We start from the raw sequence: 15,683 nt of genomic DNA, 5'->3' as shown, positions 1-15,683 counted from the left end.
AATGGCAGTTTATTTTTCTTCAAGTGAAGCTTACTATACCATTAAAAGCAAGAAACAGAGAACGTTGTGCTCAAAAGCAAAACATTTACACCACCTTTCCCCATAAGATTATCCCTTGGGCCCTCTTTTACTTGCTTGGTAATCATATAGTTTCTATTTAAGAAGAATATATTCCAAATGTTAGTTTCCAAAAGGGAAGAGGATTTCCTTTCTAAAGACCCAACAGCCCACTTCAGTTGCTTATCCTCACAAAAGTCCAAGCCATGCCCAAGATTGAGCCCAAGGCATCGCTGTTCGATCCTTTCCTTGGTCTCTAATCCAAATCACATAAACCCAACCCAAGCTCATTTGTCAGAACAGAAAACAAAGTAGTACTGTACTAAAATAACGGCAAAACATAGAGCCGTTGAACTGAAAGGAGAAGCAAAAATGAAGTTCACGGACTCACCGGTAATAGACCTGCAAGTGCGCGATTCCTGCCTCTCTATCCAACAAGACAACGCCTCCTTCCACGTGGGCACCTCCGTCTGGCCTTGTTCCTTAGTTCTCGCCAAATTCGCCGAGCGCTGGGCACCACCTTCCCCTCCCACCACCAACGACGACAAAACCCCTTACTCCGACCTCCTCGATTTCAACAGCCGCCGCCGCCGCCGCGCCATCGAACTAGGAACAGGCTGTGGAGCCGCCGGCATGGCCTTCCACCTGCTCGGTCTCCAAGACCTCATCCTCACCGACATATCCCCTGTCATGCCCGCACTCAAACACAACCTCAAACGCAACAAGCCCGTACTCGGCAAGAACCTTAAGACATCAATTCTCTATTGGAACAACAAGGATCAGATCACGGCCGTTAATCCCCCATTCGATGTGGTGATCGCGGCTGACGTGGTATACATCGAGGAATCGGTGGGCCATTTAGTGGGGGCCATGGAGGCGTTAGTCGCGGATGATGGGGTGGTTCTGTTAGGGTACCAGTTGAGATCTCCGGAAGCTGATAAGGTGTTTTGGGAGATGTGTGAGGAAGTTTTCGTGATCGAGAAGGTTCCTCATCAGGATTTGCACCCTGATTACGCTTATGAGGAGACCGATGTTTATGTTTTCAGAAAGAAGAAGAATAAAAACTAGCAGGGTAATCTTGTATTGATTTTTTTTGGTAAGTTTGGCAATTGGGAATTGAAGTTATCCTTTTGTCTTTTTTCCCCAGTGAATGGCAACATAAGAATAGAATTAAAATCGTTGTGATTGTTGGTATATTTTGTCAGATTGTGAGCAGCAAAATTTTGGGTTGGATTGAAGTATTGTCTTTTGCAATCTTATGCCAATTTCTGCAGGAAACGATTGTTTGGTTTATGGGGTTAGTCAAATGATGCTTTGAGTTTCCTCCTTTCAGTCGTGTATATCAAATACTAGTAATTGATGGGGTTAGACTGAACATGGAAAGTTCTGGGTTTTTGTGTTAATGTTGTGAAACTCTGTTAGCAGGTTGATTATTGATGGATGGAATTAAACCAGGTGATTTTATAGCCAATTAGACTAGATATAACGCTTTGACTCAAAATCCCTTAGCATCAGCCGTGGTACTGGTCAACCTCTCTCTGTTTTGCCAAGGAGCAATGATTTATCCAGCTTTGAACCGACTGATCTCATGCTTCAGCAGGTCAGCTGGGATCTTTTTGGGCTTTCCCCTTTGGTAATACTGTTGACCATATTTGTAATCTGTCTCAGTTTCAAGCCAATTCATTTCCTCGCCCGAGCCTCTGGTGGGAATATACCACCCCAGGCTGATGCTTCACCATACAGCCATTAATGTGTGATGATATGTGAAATTGGTAAATTGATGTTGGATTTAAAATTTAATTTAAGAGAAGTGAAATGCCTAAGGAAGTTCATTTTACAGTGCTCTTCTCTCTCGGCTGGATTTTCCCTGGAGAATTCTTTCCGGTAAAGTTCTTCGATCTACTAAAATACTTGCTTTATCTGAACCTTATGTATTATTTGTTGTTTTGGAGTCGTCTAGTCAAGCTTCCTTATCTTTTTTTTCCACTAAAATAGTTCCTTTTGAGTCTGCAATTTGGCTTCATTCGTCATAGTTGACGGGTTGGAATGTTTGATTGTCGTCTGATGTTAGTTATTTGAGTTTGATTATCACTTCAAAAAATTTGACCTCCCCTCGAAAAAATAAAAAATCTGTTGGAAACAATTTTCAACCGAATTTTCTGTCAAAAAGTCTATCTCTATAAACGTAATTGGTCAGGATGAAATAAACCAATTTTTGTTAAGGGATTAAAGATGAAGCGGAATAAACAATATATCTTTTTTTATGAAGAAGTATGCTTCAATGATGAGTTATAAAATTATAGAGCAAAAAGTAAAGAAAAAATAAAAAAGATCAAAAAAAGAAAAAAAGAGAAAGAGGTATGGAGAGATGTAACAATGTAGGTAAAATCGAGTAAGTTTGTGGGTTATTTTATTATTTTTTATTTATATTAATTATTAAAAAATTATTTGGAGAAGACTATTAAAAAATATATTTAATAAATAAAAAGTTTTAAAATTTTAAGAACCACGGCTCCCTAAGTACACTATTTTCCGTCCTTGAATAAAAAATATAATAATAAATAAAAAAATTTTAAAAATTTTAGGATGCGGTGAACTACCCTCTCCCTTACTAGTGGTTGAAAAATTTTTAAACAAAATCATCAAATAGAATTTTTCATTAAAAATTATCAAAAATTAAAGAAATTATGGATGAAATTTTATGAATACTCTCGAGTAATTATCGATAGAATTTAGTTGGCTTTCTCGAGTTATTAACAACAAAAATTTTAAAAATAATCCGTCAATAATGTTGCACAAAATCATCCAAAATAGTTTGTTTTGCCATCCCAAGCCACAATTCATAACAAAACTTAAGTATATTGTATTGTATTTATATTCAAAACGTATTCATATATAAATGCACATAAGGATGCACCAAGTCATGAAGTGCTGCTATCACTTGTTGCACCCTCTTGCATCAGAATTTTTCACATGTTGTGTTCTCGAAAGCTCATTACCTATGATTATCCGCTCGATAAATACCATAAATTCTTTCATGTTGATATTATTTGTGTAAAACCCAACCCTATAAACACATGTCATGACATATATGCATTGAGTAGCATGTTATTACGTTAGGAAAATCCTAAGAATAGACGAAACCCGGTATTGTACCTAATAGTACACTTGAGTTGACTTAACTTCGAACTAGTTCAAATAGGAATCGTAGGATGAAATTTAATATTTTACAGTCCAGGAATGACTAAAAATGATTGTTCGGAGTTAGAAGGTTCATTTGGGGTAAAATTGGAAATTTTGATGTTCAGGGGCAAAATCAAAATTTTGCCACCCGCTGACAAAATTTGAGATTTTGAGAGAATTTAGATCAAATTTGACAAATTGGAGAATGGTATGAGTATAAGGGATGAAAAATATGTCTATGGGCAATTTTTCAATTTTTGGGGCAAAAATGTAATTTTTGACTTTTACGGGGGCAAAAGTGTAAATTTCAAAAATTACTCCACCGAGACTTTGGATGAGTCTGAGAATTTTATCTAAGCTATGAATATATGAGACAAGTGTATGGTGAAAATTTGGAAACAAATGGATGAAATTTTAAAAATGGGCCAATGGGAAAGTGACATGTGGCATTTTTTAATGAAATAATATTATTTTAATGAAAAGTCAGCCCATTTAAACCCAAATTTTGAGTGCTGGCCGGCCATAAGGAAGAACAAGAGAGGAAATAGAGAGGAAAGGAAGAAAAAAAGAAAAACCAAAGAGAAACAAGAAAATTCAAAGGGAAATTCGCGGTTTTCGACCGTTTACGCGTCTAACGGTAAGATTTTTCGATTTTAGCTTGATTTCTACCTTTCCTATGCCTTTATTTCCATTTAGCATGCTTGAGGAGAGAGATCAAAAAGTGATATCAAGGGCTGGACGAAATTCTAGGGGAGAGAAATTGAAATTTTTAGGTTTTGATTTTTAGTTAAATTGATAGTTTTAGTTAGTTAAATGTGTTTAGAAATTAAATTGGGCAAGAAATCATTAAATTTTCACAATACCCACTCTTGGCTGGATGCTCAATGCTGTACAATGATGATGAATTGATTTTATTCTAAGGGAAATGAAGAGAAAATGATGAAAAACGATTAAACGTGATAGAAAAACAAAGTAGAAAATTAACCGAGTTAATGTCCCATTTTTGGCCGAATTTTCCAAGGAAGGGAGTGAGCTGATTTTGTTGTTTTTAGAAGGTTATTGGCTGATATTTAATGGTTAGAAATGTTGGAGAGAGAATGGGATGATTTAGAGCTAAAATGGAGCGCGTTAGCAATTTATCGGGCAAAGTGCCAAAAATAGGTTAATACCGCGTTTAAGCCGTTTTAGGCTATTGCATTTCATACCATGCATTAGTATAGGATTTAAGTTAATTATATAGTGATTTAGCATCAATGTGATGAATTGTGTAAATTTTTGTAATGTGTCTAGGAGGAGAGCCTTCCGGAAAAGGCAAAGAAGTCGTACCCGACGAGTAGTGATCGGGGCGCTTAGAAAGCTTTTAGTTTGTACAAACGGTGAGTAAACTTATTATTATTGTAAATTATCTAGAGTTTATTTTAAATGCCCTTTATGTATTTTATGAAATGAGAACGAGATTAAAACGGGATTTTTGATGTTTTAGGAATAAATGTGACAAATAAAAATATATTGTATTGATTATGAAATTGAGTAATTGGAGGCTACAAATTGACTTGAAAAATATATATTTTCCTAGGAATGGCTTATGAGAAATGAGTATATGTGGCTATATTTTGTGAATGCATTGGGAAATTTATGTAAGTTGTTTTACTATGCAGGCTGGATAAATAAATAAAAGCCACGTTATACTGTCGAAATTTTATTAAAATTGGTGGGTTAGTCACTGCAGTGACGGGTTTCCGTGGACTGCCTATTAGAGGGGCACGGTAAACCCAGTTATATAGTTACTCCGGTTGTAGAGGCGAGGAGGGTAACTCCCGGGGTAGTATTAGAGCTCACTTCACGTCGAACCCCCACGTGAATGTGTAACTCGGCCAACGCCAAGGAACGGCTGGTTTTAAAAATAAAAATGTGTTTCACGTGTGAATATTTTAACAACCTTGGCGGACTCGGTTAGATGCCTCGGCCAAGGTATCCCCGAGGACTAGATTTTGGCTTGAGCCATGTTTTTAATAAAGGTTATAAGCCTTGACAACTGTTTTGGTAAATTACAAATGTTTTATGGTTTAAGAAAGAAATTGAAAACCTTATGAAATGGTTTGTGATTTGTTGTTTAAACTTGCCTCCATTTTACTCGCCTTTAGATATTTATGATAATGTCTGTTTACTCATTGGGATTGCAAAATCTCACCCACCTCCTTTCCAAACATTTCAGGCCTGTGGTAGCTTGTAGATACCTTATTTTGTCGAGGATTCCAGTTGACATCTCTATCTCACAGACAGTAGGTTACTATCACCAACACTTGGTGTAGTTGTGGGCCACTTGTCATTGTAATTATTATTGTACATTATAACTTTGTAAATTATAGTATGTATGAATTTATTTTGTTCTCACGCTACAAAAATTATTTATGTATAGTTCTATAAAAATTGTTTTATAAGAAAATGAAATATATTATAAAATATTTTTATTTAGTCTAGTTAGCCAACTTTTCACTCTAAATGGATGATTTAGATTACAAAAATTTATTTTAAATCAGCAATAGATATTTTCTACCATACGTTGTATTTTTATCAGGTTTCGAAATTTTTTTGATAAAAATGATCAAAATACCCCTATGTGGCGAAAATTTTATTTTGATTGTTTTCGATCTAAAATAGTTTTTATTCTCTTAAAACTCGATATTTAGTAACTATTGCTCACAAGGGAGGTGGAAAACTGATGCAAGAGCCTTGCGAGGTTTCGGTGGATATACCGGGTAATGAAGGTTTACCGAGACTTCGCGGCAGTTGTCATGGGCCCGAGGGAGGTTTTGGGTCGTGACAATTTGCCTTTTATTTCTACATGTATTCATTATCCTTTAAAGCATTTGAGGTGACAAAGCCACATACAGACAATTAAATCATACTTTTGCAATAATATAAAAATATAAAATTTTAAAATTAAAGGAACAGAATTCAAATTTTATTTTTTAAATAAAAAATCATACACTAATTAATGAACCGAATACTCGGATGTATGTAAAAATATAAATTTTTTACAAAAAAATTTTAAAAAATTATTATTCATTCATATAGTTAAAATTTCAAAATTACTTAAATTTTGTCAATTTTAAAATATAAATTAATCAATTTTTGACAAACATCTAGTAGTTTTAGATTGATTGTCTACAAAATCACCACATTCCCCTAAATAAATAAATTAGAAATCAACACATGGATAAGAGTTTTGATGAAAATTCTAATTTTTGTTATGAAATATTTGTATAAATAGAATTTATAATCACAATTAAATAATTTTCAACATGGATGAGTAACTATTATATGAAGTAGAATAAATAAATAAATAACTAAATAAAAAAAATAACAAATCAACGTATAACTAAGAGATAAAAGATGAAAATTCTATTTTTTATATACTTATCTAAATAGAAACTGTTATTACAATTACATAATTTCTAACATAAATGACGTGGCTAGCATATGGAATAAAATAAATCAAAAGATAAATCCAATAAATAAATTAATATATCAATGTATGGGTAAGGTTTTTGATTAAAATTCTAATCTTTTATTTTTTATGTGCATTTATAAATATAAATTATAATTACAATGAAATAAGTTTTAATACAGAAAACGTAGCTATTATATGGAGATGAAATTACAGTTTAATATTGAAATATTTTAAGTTAATGTTCTTAACTTGATTAAAGTAATTAAATATAGTATTTAATATTAAAAATTTATATTTTTTAATCTTAAAATAAATAATTGAAAATAAAAATTAAAAAAACGAACACCTATAGTAATATGAGTGAAAATATATATTAGAGAAAATTGTGAGAGAAGGACCTCGTGATAAGATGATTTCAGAAATAATTACCCATATAAAGTTATCTATTTTTATCCAAAAATAAACATGAGTAGACCAAAATGCCCTTAAAAACATCGTTTCAAATAAATGCTCAGTTGTTTGAGCTATCTGCCTCCCGCCAGAGAGAACATGAAAAATATTAAAAATAAATGCGTGCAGCTGTTTGGGCTTGGTCATCTTTCTCTGTCTCAACTCTAGCAAGTCTTTGTTGAGCACCATCATTGTTAGCTCTCTTAGATCTCTGAACTGTATGAGCTCTATCAACTCTCTGTTGAGCACCATCGTCATCGGGTTGTGGTCTATCTCTCGGCATTTGGCCACATTGTCGTATATTAACACACCCTATAGCAGAGATGACATTAAGGTACTTGTTATTGGGTTTATTTCTGCAACACACTTAAATTTCTGAAATATTTAGTGTAAATGATAAGATGGATTAGAAACATTGCCCAGAATTGTTACACGCCATGCATCTATAACATAAGTTAGAGTTATTTTAGCGTGTCATGACTGTTCCTGGCGTGTTGTGGGTTAACTAGTTATTTGGTTCTTAGCGTGTCACGGTTGTTCCTGGGGTGTGGTGGGTTAACTGAATTTATGGGTTTTTGGCATGTCATGGCTGATCTTGGCGTGTCGTGGGTTAACTAGGTTTTTGGGTTTTTAGCGTGTCACGACTGTTGGTGTAACCAGTCAGTAATTACAGTGATGCATGACGTGTCACGACAGTGATGCATGGCGTGTAACGATGCTGATGCATGGCGTGTCACGACATTTAACTTGATATGCATGGCGTGTTACAACATTTTACGTTATATGCATGGCTTGTAACAACACGACTGACAAATTTTTGATCATGGCATGTATTGTGTAAAATGATTGACAATATTTTTTTTTCAAAATTTCAGTGGGGTTCCAATTGTGCGACTTGCGATAAGACACGGTGGTCAGTGGGTGGATGGCATTTGCAAGGCTGGTGAGTCACGAATGTGGGGGTTTAGGAGTGATTTGTCGTTTATGGGCTTGATGAAGCTGGTTGAAGATGTTGTTGGGGTAAACTCAAAAATTGACGAGATTGAGTTACATGCATTGATTAGTACACCCGGAGAGCTATCACGGCCAATTATCAAAGACGATGAGGATGTTGCATTAATTTTGCTAAAACGGAGGAATGTTCTCGCTGTGTATGTCAGCATTAAGGGACGCCAAACAAATGTTATGTCACATGGAGAAGTTGGACAACATGGTAATCAGTTCAATCAAAATGAGATTTACAATGCTTCACATATACCACAGCATTCGATTTGTAACCCACAACAATGGCAATTGAGGTATGCACAAGAGTTTGTGTAGCCCGGTAGACAGACGACATTCACAGAACAGTTGGCTGCACAATTTCGATCAGGATGTGCATCAAACCAATTTCTTGCTTCTTTTGAACAAATGCAACGATCAGGTGAAACTGTAGAGTGTGTAATGCCATTGTCAAATGAGAATACGATAGTTGAGGACAACAATGTGAGGTAGGAGGGTGACACTGCGACACTGGAGTATAATACTGCATTTGATGAGGGAAATGAGGATTTGTTCACTGCCGGTGAAGATAGATTTGATCACACTTCAGATGATGGGCTTGAACAATCGCAAGATGACAGTTTAGACGATGACTGCCTTTATGACAATGACATTCCAATTTGCAATAATGTTGACGGCGAAACGGAACTTGTTGGAGGTGTTAATGTAGGAGATGTTCAGTGTGATGACCCCATATACAATAACCCCATCGCTGGTGAGAATGGGATTTGTTCCCTTGATACATTGCTCAATGATAGTGATCAGGAAAGGGGAAATGCAGGGATATCTTGTACGTGGGTAATTGCAGGTGCAGAAAGGTTCTCATTCCAAACAATTACCACTAAGGAGTCGACGTGTGCCGAAGATCGCTTATACAAAGGAAGAATGTTTTCATCGAAGGTCGAGTTGAAACGAGCTTTGAACATGTTGGTTATAAAAGAGAAATTTGCGATAAGAGTAAAAAGGTCATGTAAAGCTCGTTATGAGGTTGGTTGCAAGGATAAGGCATGCAAGTTCAGTGTTCGTGCAACGAAGTTACCTGATAAAGGAGAATATTGGAAAGTTCAGACATTCCACAAAGTACACACCTGTACCGTTGATGGTTTACAAGGGCGGTTTCCAACTACAAGTGCAAAGATGATTGGTGAACTTATGTCACACAAGATTCGGGCTAATGGAGTAGCATTGAGACCTAAGGACATAATTTGTGAGATGAGGGTTTAGTGGGGATTAAAATGCTTGTATGGTAAGGCTTGACAAGCGAAGGAGTATGCGAAGAGGCTTGTTTTCGGTCCACTAGAGGAGTCATTTCAACTACTACCATCGTATTTTTATATGTTGGAATAAGAAAATCCTAGCATAGTGACTTCAGTGGCTACTGATGAGGAAGAGAGATTCAAATATTGTTTCTGGTCATACGAGACTTGTATTCAGGGGTTTAGGGATGTAATGCGTCCTACGGTTACAATTGATGCAACACATATGAAAGGCAAGTTCAAGGGTGTTCTGTTTGTCGCTGTATGCAAAAATGCCAACGAGTGCGTATATCCAATTGCGTTTGGCATCGGCCATGTTGAGGACGAAGACTCATGGACGTGGTTTCTTAGCAAGCTGCGTGATGCGGTTGGTTATCTTGAAAATACTATGTTCATTTCTGATCAGCATTTAGGCATTAAGAAAGCAATCCAAAATACATACCCAGAAGCGCACCATGGTTTATACGGTTACCACTTGAAAAAAAACTTTAAAAATAAGTTCAAGTGCGACGATGTTTGTATGCTTTTCACCTTTGTTCGAGATTGCTATAAGGTGGTCGACTTCAATAGACATATGAACCAAATATAGTAGATTCACCGGGAGCCCACGCGGACCTTATGAGAATAGGGCCTGAGAAATGGGCACGTGCATGTTCACCTGCAAGGCGATACCAAATGATGACATCCAACATTGCGGAATGTGTTAAGTCATGCTTGAAGCATGCAAGATAAATGCTGATCACTGTTTTGATCGAGTTCATTAGAGACATGTTCTAGCGTTGGTTCCATGAACGGTACGAGGAGGCCGTCAAGGTGACCATGCCCCTCAGCCCTTGTGTTGCCAAGCAATTGAGTAAAAGGTTCAATGATGCACATCGCTTTCTAGTTAAGCCTATCAATCGAGTAGAATTCGAAGTTAAAGATGGGAATATGGACGGACTTGTAAACCTGTCCAGGAAGACGTGTTCATGTTATGAGTTCCAAACAGATTTACTGCCATGCAGCCATGCCATTGTAGCAATAAGGTCAGAATATCTTTATTTCTTATTTGAACCGTAATTGACATAGCATTTACATTATGCTTGAAGATTGAGTTTTTAGTGTTTTTCAGTAAATGCAATCGTGAAGCCATTGAATTCTGCGCTGACTACTACAAAACAACCGTTTTCATGAAGGGTTATTCAGGATCCATTAGGTTGGTAGGGCATCCTAGTGAGTGGGACATCCCCCTTAATGTGAAACAAACTGTCGTCTTGCCCTCACCTTGACGAGGCCAAGCAGGAAGACCTAGGAAGAGAAGGATTCCATCAGCTGTTGAAGGCAGTCGAGCACGAAGATGTTCGCAATGCAAGAGGTACGGGCATAACAGACAGAACTGCCCATCCACATTTGCAGTTCCATCCACAAAACCAGCACCATCTCCAAGTCAATTGGTGACTCCACGACTGCGTCGACCCAAAGCATGTTCAAGTTGTAGACAAACCAGTCACACACGCAACAACTGTCCAATACGAAGAATAATGTCTGAAAATGTAGGGTGTTTTGTGAATGAAGACAGCCTGACAGCCTAACTAAATGTGTATGAAAATTATAGTTGAATTCGTTTTGCTTTACGGATTTGTCTGCTCAGTCATTCTATGAGGCACTTTTAGTTACGGACTTTGTTGCTAAACATTTCAGGCAGATAAGCCTGTCAAGGCTTTTGTCTGATCAAGATCGTGTTAAAGTACATTCTTACATTGTTTGTAAAAATGTTTTTGATTACAATCTCCATCAGACAAGAGCCATGTATTTGCTTATCTGCCTGAAATGTTTAGCAATAAAGTCCGTAACTAAAAGTGCCTCATAGAATGACCGAGCAGACAAAATGTCAAGATCCTTATATTGTATGCGTTGGATCTGCAAAACATGGCACAAATGCACCAGTAAGTTAAGCCATAATGTGCAATAAGGTATACAGAAGAAATAAATAAGGAATAAATGTGAGACATGCCATGCATAACAAGTAAAATGTTGTCACACGTCGTGCATATCAAATAAAATATTGTGACACGCCATACATAACAAGAAAAATTTTATGACACACCATGCATAACAAGTAAAATGTTGTTACACGCCATGCATAACAAGTAAATTGTGCTGACACGCCATGCATAACAAGTAAATTGTGCTGACACGTCATGCATAACAAGTTAAACGTTGTGACATGCCATGCATAACAATTAAATTATTCTGACCTGCCATGCATAACAAGTTCTGGTGTGTAAATTTAGACGTACTATTTTATAATGGCAAGATAGAATTTTGGCTTGGAAACAATTGAAAAAATAAGGGAGAATGGATACAGAACAATTTCATGCTAGAAGCAATTAGATGGATGGAAAAATCTATGTATTCAATGTTAATCAATGTAATGTTGGGCTAGTGCAGTCGGCGTGCCTGGAAGAGAAAGACGACGAACTTGGAAATTAATTAATGCCAACTTGGGTTGAGTGCAAAGACCACCGAAGTGATCGGGGGATAATTACAAGTTGCCAATTTTGATCAATGGGAATTATATATGTCGCCGTTAGAATTGGATTCACCTAAAGTGATCCTGACACCTCTGTTTATGGTTTTTACAATATATAATAAGTGTTTAAAATGAAAATTGGCCTTAGCATATTCCCATTTAGTCGTTTAAGGTTTAGGAATTAATTCAGTTGAAGTCGAAACGATTTTTTTTTAAACTTCAGTGGAATTCGAAACGGTTACCATGGCATGTTAGCTGTTGAAGCAATAACGTGTCACAGTCTTCTCACATATTCTAACAGTGGCATGTCATAAATTCTTAACCCTGCTGTTTCACAGTCGTGACTCGATGAGTGCAAGCAGATTTATGGCGTTACACGACAGACTTGATGCAGTATCGTGGGTCACACACGATGGCCCAATTCTTGTGACACACCGACTGGAAGCAGATTAATGGTGTCACACGCTGAGTATCTGGAGATTTATGGCATGACACGGCACTGCCCAATTGTTCTGACACGCTGAGTGGAAGCAGATTTATCGACTGACACATCGAGTGTTAGTGGATTTATGACGTCACACGCTGACTTATTACAGATTTTTTGGGTGACACGTTGAATGGTATCATGTTTATGGCGTCATAAGCTGACTTTTTGCGACTATGTATCAAATTAAATATATTGTATATAGAAAAGAAAAAAAATTCTTGGTATCAAATTAATTGTGTATAAAATAATTGTATAAAGTATATTGTGTATACAGAAAGAATTATATCTGTTTACAATGAATTGTATACAATAAATTGTGTATACAAAAAATGTGTATAAAATGAATTGTATACAAAAATTTCTATATACCAAAAAAATTGTACAAACAAGGGCCTATATGTTCAGGGTTTGCTGTCACAACTGTTGGAAAAAATTTTCAGAGCATATTGCCTACACATTTTTGCAATCATATTCTGCTTAATTTCGATCTTTTCTAATTGCAAAATATGCTCCATGTACCCTATCATGAACATACCGCAACTGACACTATCATTCTGCTGATGCATTTTAGCTTTTGGTAAATGAATATCCAATGGCATCGGCGTCAAATCTCGTCTCTTCCAACGTATATTGTTGAAATAACTGGCTTGGTGGCAGATGAATGGCATCATTGTCTTCAAGGGTGTCATCTGACCCGCACGAACTTCGTTATCCTTAGCATCCGAAGTTCTTGTTGAGTCCACCACCTTGATCGTCCACCTCACCAAGTCGATCTTCGCAACCACCCAATGCCCACCAACGTTGCAAGGCGTGAGGATGAAATCCACATCTTCCTATTTTTTTACATACGTTGGCCTTTCACCCTCCACATAGCCCCGCAACTCATCTAGAATTTGCATTGTGGCTCGGGCATCTTCTGTTAGAAATTCGGTGTGTAGCATACGGATGGTGTCCTGTGAAACATGTAAATATTAACTTACACTTCATGCAATCAAAAACTTAGTATTTATAGAATTGAACAATTTTCAAATAAACTTACGAAGAATATCGTGTCAACCACGGATGCACGGGTAGTGTACTGCTTTGACTTCGGATTTGTCATTCGCTTGCAGAGTAGGCTAAGGCATGCGTCGATATGTTCACTTGTCATTTCCTCATTGAGATCCTCTAAGGTTATGAAAAAGTCAGCCCCTTGATCCCCTAATATGCCGACGTTACGCCTGTATATGTAACATAATGAATTTCATAAGTCTTGGTGGATAACTGTTTCATTAAAAAACAATATTTGCAATTTTATTTACGAGCTTACCTCGTGAACTCCTCTATCTTGAAAGCTTCGTAGTCTTCTACAATTTTATCCCTCACATCTTGGCGGGTCACTAAGGGGTCGACGAATGGGCTTGCCATGTATTTACTCGCCATTTGTAATCGTGCCCGCTCAGTTGGGTCTGAAATTGTCGCTGCACCATGATGGACAGTAGATGACTCTAGTTATGACGACCGTAACTCAACTGCATCAGGAGTGCTCCCACGATAAAGAACAATAGCTCCTGTTGCTGCGTCGATGAATGCATCGGTCGGAGGAAGATGCTTTCCTTCAGCATCATCTGACTAAAGGGTGACATCCACTACCACAGCTCCTTCGACGACGTCATCGACATGAGTTACATGCTCTCTGTCAACACCAAGAACGTCATCATCAATGTCAACACTAGGTTCATGATGCTATCCATCATCAGCATCATCGTGCTCTAGACCAGCACTGTGAGATGGATCGCCCTACAAAATTAGAAAAACCGTTAGTTAGCTCATAAAATACCGCAAATCATAAGCAGTAAAATGTTGTGACACATAGTGCATACCAAGTAAAATGTTGTCACAAGTCATGCAAAACAAGTAAAGTGTCGTGACACGCTATGCACAACAAGATAAACTTGGTGACACGCCAAGGATAACGAGGAAAATGTTGTGACACGCCATGCAAAACAAGTAAAATGTTGTGACATGCCATGCATAACAAGATAAACTTGGTGACACGCCAAGGATAACAAGCAAAATGTTCTGACACGCCATGCATATCAAATCAAACGTTGTGACATGCCGTGAATAACAAGTAAAATGTTGTGACACGCTAAAGCTGACACGATAATCACTAACTATAATACAAATATCTTGACCCGCTAATGACCAAAAATCAGTTAAACTACTACCACTTAACCCCAAAAACCATCAAACCATCAAGAAAACACAATCTAAACAGTTGCTAAACGTAAACCATCAAAATACAAGCCAAGATAGAATAACGTACTTGTGATTTAAGGCCGTCAAAAATCGGACCAACGATACGGTCCTCAAGCGTCTGCATTGCTACACTCAATGACTGAATTGAAGCCTTCAGCTCCAACATATTTTTTTCATGCTTACACATGATCAGTTGGAGCTGACGGGTTGTGACTGTTCCGTCATTGACTGTTCTCGACTGGGTCAACTATAATAACATATATAACTGTGTTATTCAATAATCATATATGGAATTGTTGAACATTAATCGTTACAACTTTAATATCCTAACCAATGACTCGTTAGCAATCTACGATGAAGCCAGACCGATCGATGCTTTAGGACCTGTCGTCGTTTTCGCATACTGCAATTACATATATAACTATGTTATTCAATAATCATGTATGGAATTGTTGAACATGAACAGTTATAACTTTAATATCCTTACCGTCGGCTCGTTAGCTGTCTACGGTGGAGCCGAACCGATCGGTGCTTGAGGACCTGTTGTCACTTCTGTAAACTGCAATTACATATATAACTGTGTTATTCAATAATCATGTATGGAATTGTTGAACATTAACCGTTACAACTTTAATACCTTACCGTCGGCTCGTTAGCTGTCTGCGATTGAGTTGGACCGATCGGTGCTTGAGGACTTGTCGTTGCTTCCGTAAACTACAATTATAGAAATTACTGTGTTACTCGATAAACATATGTGGGAATGTAGAACACAAACCGTTAGAATCGATCTTACTGACGAGTCATTTTCACTTTGCGTCTAAGGAAGACTGGTGGGTGGTTCTGGAGCTGTCGGTCCATGGTCCAACTGCAAACACATAAATGTTATTCGATAATTACAAATGGAATTGGAGAACACAAAACCATTACAATTGTCCTTTTCGGTTGTTCACTATCTTGACCATGGTCGTCCATTTCATCCATCAACTCATCAACTAAAGCAAC

The 15,683-nt window shown here is 37.1% G+C and overlaps 1 protein-coding gene across 1 annotated transcript; it reads left to right on the top strand.

Moving 5' to 3' along the window:
• On the top strand, positions 54-1,389 carry LOC18608781 (protein-lysine methyltransferase METTL21E). Its single transcript, XM_018114536.1, has one exon. The coding sequence runs from the start codon at positions 430-432 to the stop codon at positions 1,123-1,125; it is 696 nt and encodes a 231-aa protein (XP_017970025.1). The 5' UTR covers positions 54-429; the 3' UTR covers positions 1,126-1,389.

This window comes from Theobroma cacao, chromosome 2, assembly GCF_000208745.1.
Source record: "Theobroma cacao cultivar B97-61/B2 chromosome 2, Criollo_cocoa_genome_V2, whole genome shotgun sequence".
NCBI lineage: Eukaryota > Viridiplantae > Streptophyta > Magnoliopsida > Malvales > Malvaceae > Theobroma > Theobroma cacao.
The sequence above is the reverse complement of the archived record's forward strand: the minus strand, read 5'-3'. Positions and strand labels throughout refer to the sequence as shown.

What these genes read in the sequence shown, in the direction of transcription:
- LOC18608781 (XM_018114536.1), top strand. Translation starts at nt 430, where the DNA reads ATGAAGTTCACGGACTCACCGGTAATAGACCTGCAAGTGCGCGATTCC.